Source organism: Mastigoproctus giganteus, chromosome 13, assembly GCF_048544385.1.
Source record: "Mastigoproctus giganteus isolate SK-2022 chromosome 13, ASM4854438v1, whole genome shotgun sequence".
NCBI classification, from domain to species: Eukaryota; Metazoa; Arthropoda; class Arachnida; order Uropygi; family Thelyphonidae; genus Mastigoproctus; species Mastigoproctus giganteus.
Window position 1 is genome coordinate 110613476 of NC_143587.1, and position 13229 is coordinate 110626704.

At 38.2% G+C, this 13229-nt stretch overlaps 1 protein-coding gene across 1 annotated transcript in view; it reads right to left on the minus strand.

Moving 5' to 3' along the window:
• Positions 1-13229, minus strand: part of LOC150076359 (protein bicaudal C homolog 1-A-like) — a 195523-nt gene that overhangs the window by 151016 nt on the left and 31278 nt on the right. The window contains exon 4 of the mRNA XM_090387331.1: positions 262-332. Within this exon, the coding sequence (XP_090243457.1) occupies positions 262-332 (71 nt within the window). The remainder of the gene's footprint in view (positions 1-261; positions 333-13229) is intronic.

The following is a 13229-nucleotide window of genomic DNA, read 5'->3' on the forward strand; positions in this document are numbered from 1 at the left end:
AAAAAAAAAAAAAAAAAAAAATTGTTTTGCTAATATTGTATTTCTAATACAGAGTCATTCACAAAATTCATATTGTTGATAATAATATGAAGTAATTTTGTTGCTATTCAGCTTCAAATTATCCAAGCTCTACAGTATTAAATTTACCTATAATTGTAACAGATATTTATTACTGTAACAAAAATTATATTCAGTTTTATCAAAGTAACATCTAAGGTATAAATAATAAAAATATAATCTCTGAGTACATTAATAACTTACCATGTTACTACTTGGTTTTGGCTTGATTGTGATGTTAATATTCAGTAGTTCAGACAGTGACCTAATTAAAACTAGAAAAAATCTGCAGTCATTAATTTTGATTATTTAAAAAATAGTCTTGTAATCATCATATTTACTCACAGAAACTTGTGTATTGTACAATTGGTCTACTGTTGTTTTTTGAAAGAGAAAATTACAGTTTGTTTGAATTTTTTCCCATATCCATCTTATAACAAATTTAAAAATGTTATTTCCTCTTTTCCAAGGAAGGGAAAAAGATCATATACTTGTCAATCCTCATGAATTAGCAATTCATGTAAACATTGACCATGACTATTTCTTTCAGGATAATAAAAGGCCAGACTAACTTCATTGCTGCCCATCTGCTTTGTATTAATCTGCTGTGCACAGAATAACTTCAAGAGTTCATTAGTAAAAAGGAAACCAATGCCAAAGCATACTCAAGGTAGCGATTAATAGCTACACTGTAAAAGGGATGAGAGGGAGAATTGAATGCCCAAACATTAAATATGAAATATTTAACAAATAAGGGGAATAAAAAAAAAAAAAAAAAAAAAACAAGTGATGGTAAGAAGTATCTTTTCTAAAAGAAAATTTCCTGGGAAAGGAATTTAATACAAGTATCCATAGGAACAATGGTCTCTGCAGTATTTTTTTTTTTTTTTTTTTTTTTATTATTATTTCAAGCATAAAAGATTCCTTTACATGAATTCATGTTACCAGCAGAAAGTGAGGTTCTGAGTACTGTTTTACATAAGTCACCACATGAAGTAATTATTAGTATTCCTCTAAGCAACAATTCGGTTCAAAGACACATATGAAATGGCTGAGAACGTGGAAGATATGTTGTGTAGCATACCTAAGGACTAAGAATTTGCATTACAGCTAGATGAGTCAACTTTTCTAGGCAAAGAATCTTTGCTTCTAGCATATGTGAGCTTTATAAAAGATGAAAGTTCAGTTCAATAATTGTTTACAAGGCAGAAACAGATTAAAGGTGAGTCAGTATTTAGTGTTGTTGAGCAGTTCTTTAAAGACAACAAAATTGCACTTGCTAACATAATTGCTCTTGTGACGGATGGAGCTCTATCAATGATTGGCCACTACTGTTGCGTACTTTAAGAAATTTGTACCAAATGTCTTTACCATTCACTGTGTCACTGTGAAACTTTGACAGGCAATGAATCTTTGCGTCTAACATATGTGTGCTTTATGAAAGATGGAAGTTTAGTTCGAGTTGTTGTTTGCAAGGCAGTTAAAAATAGATACTAAATGTGAGTCGATATTTCGTGCTGAGCACTTTGCTAACATACTTGCTCTCGCGACAGATGGTGCTCCATCAATGACTGGTCACTACCAAGGCTGTGTTGCATACTTGAAAAAAGTTGTACCAAATGTCTTTACCATTCACTGTGTCATTCATCGCCAAAATCTGGTTGCAAAAAACCTCAGCGATCACCTTCACAAGTCATTACTGGCGTTAATAAAATCAAAGCCCATGCTCTCAACAGTAGACTATTCCAGGAACTTTGAGTTGAGAATGAAGATTTAATGTTTGTTTCTTCATATTGACAAAAGGCAATTGCATAAGATGCTTTTATAACCTTTTTGACTCTGTTCTGGAGTTTTTGAAGAGAAAGATGCTTTTCTCAGTGATAAACTTAAAAGGTATCAGGTATGACATTGCATATTTGTCTAATTATTTGCAAAGTTCAATTAAATGAATTTACAGTTACAAGGAAATGATATCAACCTTATTAAGGTCAAATCTGTAGTACCCACTTTTATTTTAATGTTAACTTTATTCAAGTGCAATATAGGCCATCACAAGCTACATCAATTTCCCTCTCTGTCTGAGCTAAAAAAATTGGTGGGATACAGGATGATGATCTGAGAGTCTGTGACCATTTTGGATACACTGCAAAAAAAACCATGTCTGAATGATTTAAGGATCTTCTTTTGATAGAGATTCTTGATTGGGTGACGAATTGATTGATTTTTAGATATTGAGGAAGTTGGGGTATCAGAGGAAGAACTAATGGAGTTACAAAATGATACTGAGCTGAAACGAAGTTTAAGAAATTTTATCAAAAGTTTTGGTTATAGAAGAAAATTTCTGATTACTATCCCACACTATGGACAGTGGTTAAGAAGCTACTTATTGCATTCCCAACTTCATATTTAGTACAACACAGTGATTTAAGACTCCTTCTTAGCAAATTTAGATCACACATTGAGAAACTGGTATTATGTCATCAAGCCCATCCCTTGCATTAAAAATTAACAGAAAAACGAACTTGTTACTAAATAGTTCTAAGAGACTTTTGTTAAATGATGGAAACAAATCCAAATGTGTAATAAATGCAGTCAACAGCATGGATTATGATTTCCACTACAGAGTTACCTTATTTTTCTCATGATTACTCTTCAGTAATCATGAGAAAAATAAGGGCGTGTTTTCTTTGTATGGGGGGTTCTAAAAGCAGAAATTTGAGCTGTTGACTGAAGGCCTGTGGAAAACAGAAATCAAGAATGGAGTGATCTGATCTGCAAACAGCACAACTCAAGAAATTATTTGAAAGTTGGATTGTCTGTACAAATTGAGTGTCAGTATGCCCAGTTTAACAGAGTAATGTCATGTTGGAGCACAGTAGTATAGTAATGTTTCAAACTTCAGTTGTCCTTAGACAACTTCTAATGGGGAAAAAAGTAAGTTGTCAGCATTGTCAAATGGGAGAATTCCATTGCTTCAACCCGAGATTCTTCAAATATTCTAGGAGTGAAAATGAAGTTTGTCATTTTCAAATGGAGTGAGGAACAGAATTCCAGATATCTAGTGTTTGTTATATTGCTTTTCTTTCAAGAGAAGCAATCATTAAGTAAAATTGATAATCAAAAATAAAAAACACCTACCTATACAAAAGATTCTTGTTGTGTTTGCAGGAAAAACCACCCAAGTTTCATGTTTTTTTAATCATGCTTACATCCACTTCACATGTGGCATAATTGTCTAAAGGTAAAATTTTTTTGACCATGCCTCTAACAATCCCAATGAAATAGCTCAAATTCAAACAAGGCTGCTGATGTCATCCAAGCTTTTTTTTTTTTTTTTTTTTTGCTCTCTATCAAAGAGGTAATTTTTTTTAACCTTGTAGGATTTTTAGATTTTTCCATAACATTTTTTTTTTTTCTGACCCATGGAAATGAGAGCTGATATTGAGTTTACTGCATATGCACTTTTTTTACTTGAATTCTATTGTCCTGACAAGAACTAATTTAAAAAGGGCCTCCTCATCTTCCTTATGTCTTTGTCAGCATATCCTTTGTGCACTTTGGGCCATACAGAATTGAACCACTCTAGAGCAGTTGTATTGTTCAAATCTTTACCTGTAATTTTACCAAAATATATACACACATTTGATAAACAAACATGTATGTTGTGACAGCTTAAATTGATCTATCCAACCAGTGAAACACAAAGTTCTGTTCCAAAAATTTGACAAGATGTTCATGAGTTAAGTTAAAAGAGAACATTTCCCAGGATATTTTTGCTCTTTGCTATTTAAACCACTTTAAGTGAGCCTCATCAACATCAGTATCGAAGTCCTTTTTGCTACTAATTTGTCCAGTAATTTCGGATTTCCTGGCAGTATTGCTAAAGTTGAATCGAACCTTGTTGTTCGCCATTGTGAGTACAGTGTGTATTCCTTTACCCGCTGGAGCCCACATACTGCGTGGTCAGCTCTTCACCACCTGACTTAATCCTAGCCCGAATGAACATTCCTTGGTCAGTAAGTACTCTGCTTTTACTCTGTCGGCAACTTTGACATATCTCTCCCTGTAGTGTTTAGTGAATTTTGGGTACAATGCTGTCGAAAAATATTCAACCCTGCTCAAGCTGCGAAAAACTTTCCAACTGCCTAATAAAATGTTTATCATTCCAGCTTCTTTTATGCAATTTTTGTAGTGGCATTAAAGATCTAAAACGGACTGCGCAACTTGGAAATCAAAATGGAGATGTGCACTCTGCCACAAGCAAAATAGGAATTCGTCAGATATAGCTGACATATTGGCTGCTCCTTTAGCGCACTTGCCTCCCTCCCCCACAGTCTCTCCCTCTGGAATGTTGAATGATGTTAATGACATCATCACACAACAATTCCACTCTCAGTGAACCGGCTACGACCATATTATCAGTAACCCCATGCAATCTTTTGCATGGGGTTACTGATAATTGTTCTCAAACGGAATCAAAGGCTTCAGTCAGCTGCGCTTTTTGCTTGTATTGAGGTTTAATGGTGCATGGACTAAGTGGGTCATAATGCACCAGTTCATATGGTGTGATGTGTTTCAGGGGTGGCACTTTTTGAGAAACTTGAAACTATTGAAGGCATTCTAAGAAAACTGAATTCAGAAAATAGCTCACTAAGGGAATGTCTGGGCCAGCTTGAAGTTTATCAATGAAAGTCCTTGAGCCTACTACAAGGTCTCTTGCCCGTGAACACTAGGCTCCCCTGTCCTAACCCACAGGAACATCCATCTCCCTCACCTGAGTCATTGCTACTACCTGAAACGGATATAGTTGCACTTTTTAAAGACAGCACCTATAGCACCATGCTAAAATCTACAAAACAGAACTCTGATATTGCAGTCATGAATGGAGCACAGCAAGGCCAGATGCCCGGACCTCAACCGACACAAGCATCCCCACGCCAACGGCATTCCAGAAACAGCATAACCACCTTGATTGTCATGAGAGTAGTTAATACTAGCCTCAGAATACAAGATCACCAAGCGACCAGCAATACTCACACAAATATCTTCATTAGCAGGCTGGATCCATTGACAAAAGTTGAAGAAATTAAGGCACTATTGAAGGAACTAGGCATACATGGTAAGCCTTTCAAAATCAATACCAAGCATCCATCTTTTGCTTCCTTCAGGATTCAGACTGATGGGCCCAATTACCAACAATACCACAATGCCAAATACTGGCCCAGAGGTCTGTTGGTAATGCCATTCTATGGCAGACTAAAGGCCAAGAATTTATCAAGCCCAAACCCCATTCCACAACAATGCACAACTATGCCAGCATAGCTACCTGTCCTCTCTAGCGGAGTCAAATTATATCCAAGAGCGGGTGCAATTTGTGGATGTCTAGCATGGAGATGACGAGCAAACATCGGACTAGTTGCATTCCAGTTAGAATATCCAGAAACAGGGCACATTGAATATGACATCGATCCCGGGACGAGATTTCAGATCATTATATGAAAAGCAAATACTGTTCCGAGAGTAATCTCTTCATAGTACAACCTTCTGTCGAAGTAAATATTCGATGTTTCCTACAAAACATCAGGAGTGTCAAAAACAAACTAGATGGCCTACTTGATTTGCTTTCCTGCACAGAGTATGACTTCGTCATTCTGATTGAAACCTGGCTCAGAGATGAAATGGAAATTGCTGCCTTCACCTCAAATCTTGGGTATCACACACTGGCTGCTAATAGAATTGGGAGAGAGATGAGGCGGCGGCGTAGCAATCTGTCAAAAGAGTTCACTCCCCCTGATTAAGGCATCCACTTATACAGGAGGTGACATAGCTGTTCTTGGAATCTACCAAATTGCTGGTTTGTTGATCTCTGTTTTTTTTTTTTTTTTTTTTTTTTATTTGGTAGTTGTTGGCGCATCGGCTTCTGTGGCCATATTGCACCTCCCAAGGTTTTTGCAGTACTTTGATCCAAGCCCGAGGCGAGAATTGAACCCGCAACCTTTGGGTTGCCGGGCAGGTACTTTACCCACTCGGCTAGCCCGGTCGGCGATCTCTGTGTGTGTGTGTGTGTGTGTGTGTGTGTGTGTGTGTGTGTGTGTGTGTGTGTGTGTGTGTGTGTGTGTTTCGTTTATTTCCCTCCACCAGTTTCTGAGGATTCTGTCCTTAATCTGACAGCATGGCTGTCATCCACAATCAATCATTGGCAAAAGCTTATCATCCTCAGACTTGAACCTTCCACTGCCAGCCACAAAGAAGCTCCTAGATACACTATCATTGAACATGTCTTAAATGAGCATTGGTCTTGCATCTTCTCAAACTGTTCAGTAAATGAAACCCCTGACCATAACTGAGAACTTCCTCCCATCTGATCACGTTCCAATTACTGATATGCTATCTCTGCAGGCACCTAAGGATGAACGTACGCAAGTACAAACTACAAACACTGTCAGGAGAGTATACAATCCAAAATACATCAACATTGGAAAAGTTAAACTCTTTCCAACTTTACCCATGGAACATACTGACTGAGCTTAACATCAGTGAGGTTACCTACTGGCTTTCGAGATGGATGGAATTCATTGCAAGGTCTGCAATGTCCAAAACTTACATCCCCACTCAAAGCCATGGTGGAATCACCTCCTGACTGAGGCCTTTAGGGAAAAACAGGCAGCCTACAAGAAGTCGCCTTCGCAAGAGTCATACGCCAAATTTTCCAAAGCAAGGATGGATTTCCAGAAGAGTAAACAATTTGCTATTGACAATTTCATGAACGGCCAGCTATACAGGGAAAAACATGTGGTCCACAAGTCATACTTGCATCCCTCTATCTTTAGATTTCCAGAAATGGTGTAAGCATGTGCTGCGTTTTAAGCGAGATTAGTATGTGTCTGAAGCATATCCTTGGAACGAAGTGTTTAAAGTTTCTTCAGCTTTTAAAGTAATACAGAAATTTCTAAAGAACAGTTAATAAAAATAATAAATTCACTACCTGACAAGTCCACCACAAGAACTGACACAATACCTCTTTTTAGTCTAAAAATTGCTTCTTATTTCATCAGCAAAGAGCTCACTCAACTCTACAACGAAGTACTCAAATATGCACAGGTGCCTTCAAGTTGGTTGTCATACAGAGTTGTGACAGTTCCGAAGAAGCCTCGTGCAAAAACACCGGCTGACTTCAGGCCAATATCAATTGCCTCTCCCTTCCTGAAATGCCTGGAGAAGTGCATCTATAATGATGTAGCACTTTGTGCATAGGCCAGAACATACCCATTATGCCATGCCTAATAGATATACTGTAACCTGCCTACAGTCCTCATCACAGAAAAAACAGTTTAAGCCTGGAATGACAACGAAGATTGTCGGAATTACTTAACAAGTACAGGTCACTGTTGAAAAAAAGCCGTGAATTAGGGTTGAATTTGAAAGTGTCTGCAATTCTGCCCAGACACAATAGGAGGGAGTATAGGATGAGAGCCCTGTCGATCAATTCGGCCCAGGAAAGATTGTGCAAGGCTCGTGGGGTAGAATTTTTTTCAGCCTGGTCTGTACTTGTTAACAGGAGAGACTGCTTCTACAGGAAGGGGTCTAAATAGAAAGGGTGCAAGAATGTTTGCTGATGCTATCGAGGCAGTGTTAGGTGGGTTGGAAAACTGCTAGATTGGGGGGATACAAGGACTAATAGATTAACAATAGCCACTGGCAGGGGTGAAAGTGATTCTTGCACTGCTTCTATTGGAATGAGCCGCAGCCTGGAAAATAAGATGCAGGATATTTCAGAGACTGCTGGGAATCATTGGGGTACAAATAAACACATGGGTTGTGTTAGGGTAGCTAAGAAAAACGACAGGTGCATGTATACTTGCATGTACACCAATGCTAGGAGTTTTGTAAATAAATTTGATGAATTTGAGGTATTGCTCAAAACATCAAAGGCAGATATTGTGGGGATTTCAGAGATGTGGTGTCACACAGATATAAGGAATGCAGAACTGGAATTTGGGGAGTACAATGTCTACAGAAAGGATAGACAGGATAGGAAGGGAGGAGGTGGTATGCTATTAGTTAAGAAATACATAAAATCCAAGAAGTGAAGCCAGTCGACATTCCTGGACAGTGAAGTGTCAAGTCAGTTTGGTGTGACATAAGCATTGGGAGATCAAAATTGAGAGTAGGAGTGTGCTATAGGCCTAATGTATTATTGGATGAGTATAATAAGAAACTGTACAGTGAAATAGAGTAGGCCAGTAAATCAGAGAGTCTTATAATGGGGGATTTTAATTTCCCAGATATTGACTGGAATTTGGGGGCTGATCACTCACACACTAGCAAGGCTTTTGTGGATTTATTGGATGATTGTTTTCTACATCAGCATGTTTGGGAGGCAACTAGAGAGAGTAATACTCTTGATTTGATTATCAGTAGTCATTCTTCATGCATTAAGAATCTGCAGGTAAATGAACCACTAGGTGGCAGTGATCACAGTGTGCTGAAGTGGGATTTACTCAAAGAGGTAACTACCATCAGGGGTAAAGGGAAGGGTTATTGCTTTCGTAAAGGCGACTGATGGACTGAGACAGTATTTAAATTCTATATAGTGGGATCAACTGATGATGTTACCAACAGCAAATTCAAAATGGGAAGCATTCAAAGAACTTATCTCGGAAGCTACTAGGCTTTACATACCAACTAAGAAATATTGTTCAAGGTTTAGGCCTAAATGGCTGTCAGATGAACTAATGAGACATGGCAGAGAAGAAAAATGCATGGGATACATACAAATTAACACGTGACACAGAAGCCTATGATACAAACAAGTTGATCTGTAACCAAGTTACAAAGGAGGTTAGGCAGGCAAAGGCAGATTACGAAAAATCTCTGGCAAGGGATGTAAAGAAAAACAGCAAAGAGTTCTTTACTTATGTAAACTCTAGTAGGAAGGGTATGAATCAGATTGGTCCACTTGATATCGATGGGTCAACTGTTGATGATCCTGCTCACGTAGTTAACAAACTAAACGAGTATTTTGCATCGACATTCACACATGAGGAGTTATTCAGCAAGGGGAATGCCAGAGGTGTATTCAACTCTGGCAGTAAGCTAGAGAATCTTGTAATAACTAAGAGTCAAGTTGGAGGAGAAATTGTTGAAGATAAATACAAGAAAGGCACATGGGGTGGATGGGATCTATCCAGTTATATTAAAGGAGGCAGCAAAGGTAGTAAAGCAAACCCTTAGCCATAATTATGAGAGCTTCCTTGGACTCAGGGGAAGTACCCATGGACTGGAGATGTACAAATGTGACCCCAATTCACAAAGAAGGATCAAAGGGCGATACAAGTAATTATAGACCTGTTAGTTTAACTTCTGTTCCTGGAAAATTAATGGAGGCACTGGTTCAAGAAGCATTGCAGGATCATCTAGACAAGACTTCAGTTATAGCTCAGACACAGCATGGTTTTGTTAAGGGAAGTCTTACCTAACCAATTTGATTGGATACTATGATGCAGTCACAAAAGAACTGGATGCAGGGAATAACTTTGATATTATATACTTGGATCTTAGAAAGGTTTTTGCTACTGTTGCACATGGAAGACTGCTGCACAAATTGGAGCAGTGTGGCATTGGAGGTAATTTGCTGCTATGGATAAAGGGGTGGTTGAGGGGGAGAAGACAGAGTGGTAATCAATGGACACTGCTCATCGTAGACTAATGTTATTAGTGGAATCCCTCAGGGTTCGGTATTGGGTCCATTATTGTTTTTTGTATTTATAAATGATATTGATGATGGTATATCAAGCTTAATGTCCAAGTTTGCAGACGATATGAAGGTTGGCAGGGTTGTCAAGGACACTACTGACACTATGGTACTGCAAAAGGATCTGGAAAGGTTGAGCAGATGGGCTGAGAGGTGGCAAATGAAGTTTAACATTGACAAATGTAAAGTACTACATATGGGAAACAGCTACCCCAGAGCAACGTATCAACTCTGTGGTACTACACTGACAGTGGTAGAGAATGAAAGGGACCTGGGGGTGGTTGTGCAGGCATATATGAAGTTTTCTGAGCAGTGCAGACGGGCGGCAAGAGTAGCTCATGGTGTATTGTCGATGATATATAGGAATTTTTCTAGCAGGGATAAGGAGGTGATTATTCCCTTGTATAAGGCAATGGTCAGGCCACACCTTGAGTACTGTATACTGGTCTGGAGGCCTCATTTCAAGAAGGATGTAGAGATGCTGGAACGAGTACAGAGAAGGGCAACAAGATTAGTGAATGGAACAAAGGGGTGCTCTTATGAAGAAAGGCTTAAGTTTTGCAAATTACAGTGTCTGGGGACTAGGCATCAGCGAGGTGATCTGATAGAGGTGTATAAAGCCTTGAATGGTTTGAGCATGCTCAATGCTGATGGGATTCTTCCTCTTGCTCAGAATAATCACCTGAGAGGGCATAAATTCAAATTGAGGAAAGACAGACGTAGGATAGATGTGAGGAAATTTGCCTTTAACCATTGGGTGGTTGGTTGGTGGAACAGACTTCCATCCCTTGTTGTGAAGTTGATAGCCTAAATAAGTTTAAGGATCAGCTGGACAGGTATTTCGAATGAACAGAGGGGCGAAGTGGAAGTGGTTATTTTTTATTTATTTATTTATTATTTTTTTTGGCTGATGCTGCATAAGCTTGCATCAAATGCCTCTACTAATGCTAATGCTAAGATCACACCATTTTTCTGGACATGAAATCTGCTTTCGACTCAGTCTATGGGATTCTACGGGATATCCGGAAATATGCTCGAGATCCTCAATAATCTGATATCTAGTTGAATGCTTCACTTCACAGGCAATGGCATTACAGTCTTTAAAAGCATCGAAGTAGGGATCCCACAAGGTGGTTCTCTCTCTCAGCCTTGCTATTTGCAGCAATATTAGTTCCACTAATGGATCAAATTCCAGCTTTCCTATCATATGCTGATGATATTGTATGCTACTTGTCATGCAAACGCCATGTTGGTGACACACAAGACAAACCTCCTCTGAATCTGTAAACAGCTACCTAAATACATTCTGTAAGTATGCCAAATTTTTTGGCCTGTCAGTCAATTCAGAGAAGTCAAACTATCTCATCTTTATGCCAAGTCAGATGACATCTTCTCTAAGTACAGAACTGACAGGAAATGTTCTGACTCCCACAGACAGTGTCAAATTCCTAGGAGTAATCCTTGATGCCAACCTCACCTATAAAAAACAAATACAAGCTCAATATTCCAAAGATCTCAGAGCCTTCTGGGGAATGAAAATAGATCTGTGCAAAATGTACAATAAGCAAATAATCAAGAAATACCTTGCAACTTAGTTCTGTAGTGTGCTCTCCTATGCCGTGGAAGTTTGGTCAGCGGCACCAGCCACCAGCCTCAGGAAACTGTGGGGCCTCTAATTCTGGGTGCTGAAGTGGGCCACCTTGTGGTCGCACCAGATCTACATGACATCTAAATCTGCACTCTGTTCCAACCTGCAATACACGTCCACAGTGCCCATGTGCTAAAAATAAAGTCATTCCTTCATCTGTGCTCAGCTAAGCAGGATCACATCAACGTCCGGAAGACGGTTGGTTGGCATTTGCTAGGCAGACATCTCCGTAATACCCCCACCTTGTGCTCAAGGCTTCAGCAGTTACAGAATTTCAAGAGACCCTTCCCAAATATGACTCTGGACACTCAACTCGCTCAACATCGACCTGTGGACTGTAGACAAGACATATCGCGATGGCATCTTGTCCTATCTTGCTGTCTGTAAAGGATATTTATGTAAGTGCCGATCTTATTTCATGTTCTGCTAAACTTGTAGACCTTTTTCGTTGTAATTACTACTTGATTTTTACATTTTGATTATCTTTGTTTTTATCTATTAATTATTATTTAGTTATTATTTTATTTCATTTTTTTTTTCTATTATAAAACAAAATCACTTGTATAAACAAACTAAGATTCCTCTGGCTTTCTGTGTAAGGAATCACTATTGTATAAAATTTATGTTAATAAAGAATCTTATTATTATGTTCAGGTTTACTCAGGAGTTTTGTTTTGCTAAAAATTCTTTTCAAATGACTCCATTGCTTTTTTTTTTTTTTTTTTTAAATTCTAAATTGTGCACTATTGAGCTCAATAAGTTAAATTCACAAGCAACAATATTTTCTTCACATTTCATATTCCTCTTTCATTTTCTCATTTTCACTTCTCCTCACACACTTAACTTTTCAATTGTTGCCCATTTTCAGAGTACTGTACTGTGCTGTGCTGTGTAAAAAAACTTTTGCAATATGATGCAAACTGATTAGAATTCAAAATGAAACCAATGTTCTCAAGTACACTGATAACTACACATGTTTAATGGATACTAAATGTTTACGATTTTACTTTTCAAGAGTTCAAAGAGCTCAATTTTGAGACTATCAGTTTCTTATTACAAAAAACACTTCCATAATGAGGCATTGGTTTACAAAGAAAACAATATGCAGTACTGTATTAATCATGCAACAAGGAATGGCTTGGTTGCATAACCAAAGTATCCCAGGTACACATATAATATCAATAAGTTTACTATGCAGCATAATAAAATATTACAATGTAAACTTTTAAAAGAGCAGAAATAAAAGTAGATAGTGGTTCTTAATGCAGATTCTAATGTAATACAACACTATTCAAGATGCAAAAGATGACTGGAAATGGCAGGTTGGGACAATTTTTTAAGCAAATACATATTGCTGATTGATTCACTAAAGTTTGATGTTTAGTCAAGGCACACAATTTTGAAATGACATTGTAACCAAAGCAAAATGGTACAATTATATGGCAATTTATCTTAACTTACGTAATTGTGACATTTTGCCAAGTTGTCAATTCCAAAGTCACTTTCACCGAGTTTGAGTGTAAGGGGGGAGCCATTATCAATCCATTGTAGGATGGAAGCCTCCTCAATGATTCATGTTGAGGGAAATGGATCATAATCTACAATGCTGATCCAGTGCAGACCTGCACTCCTCCTATTCCTGACCACTCTGCTATGGGGAGCTCTGTAGAAGAGTGGTCTGAGTAGACTGGAGTTCAAGCCCACCCCTGACTGCTAAATACGGTCTATCTGCTGCCCCCGCACTGGACCAGCATGGCAGATTATGATCCA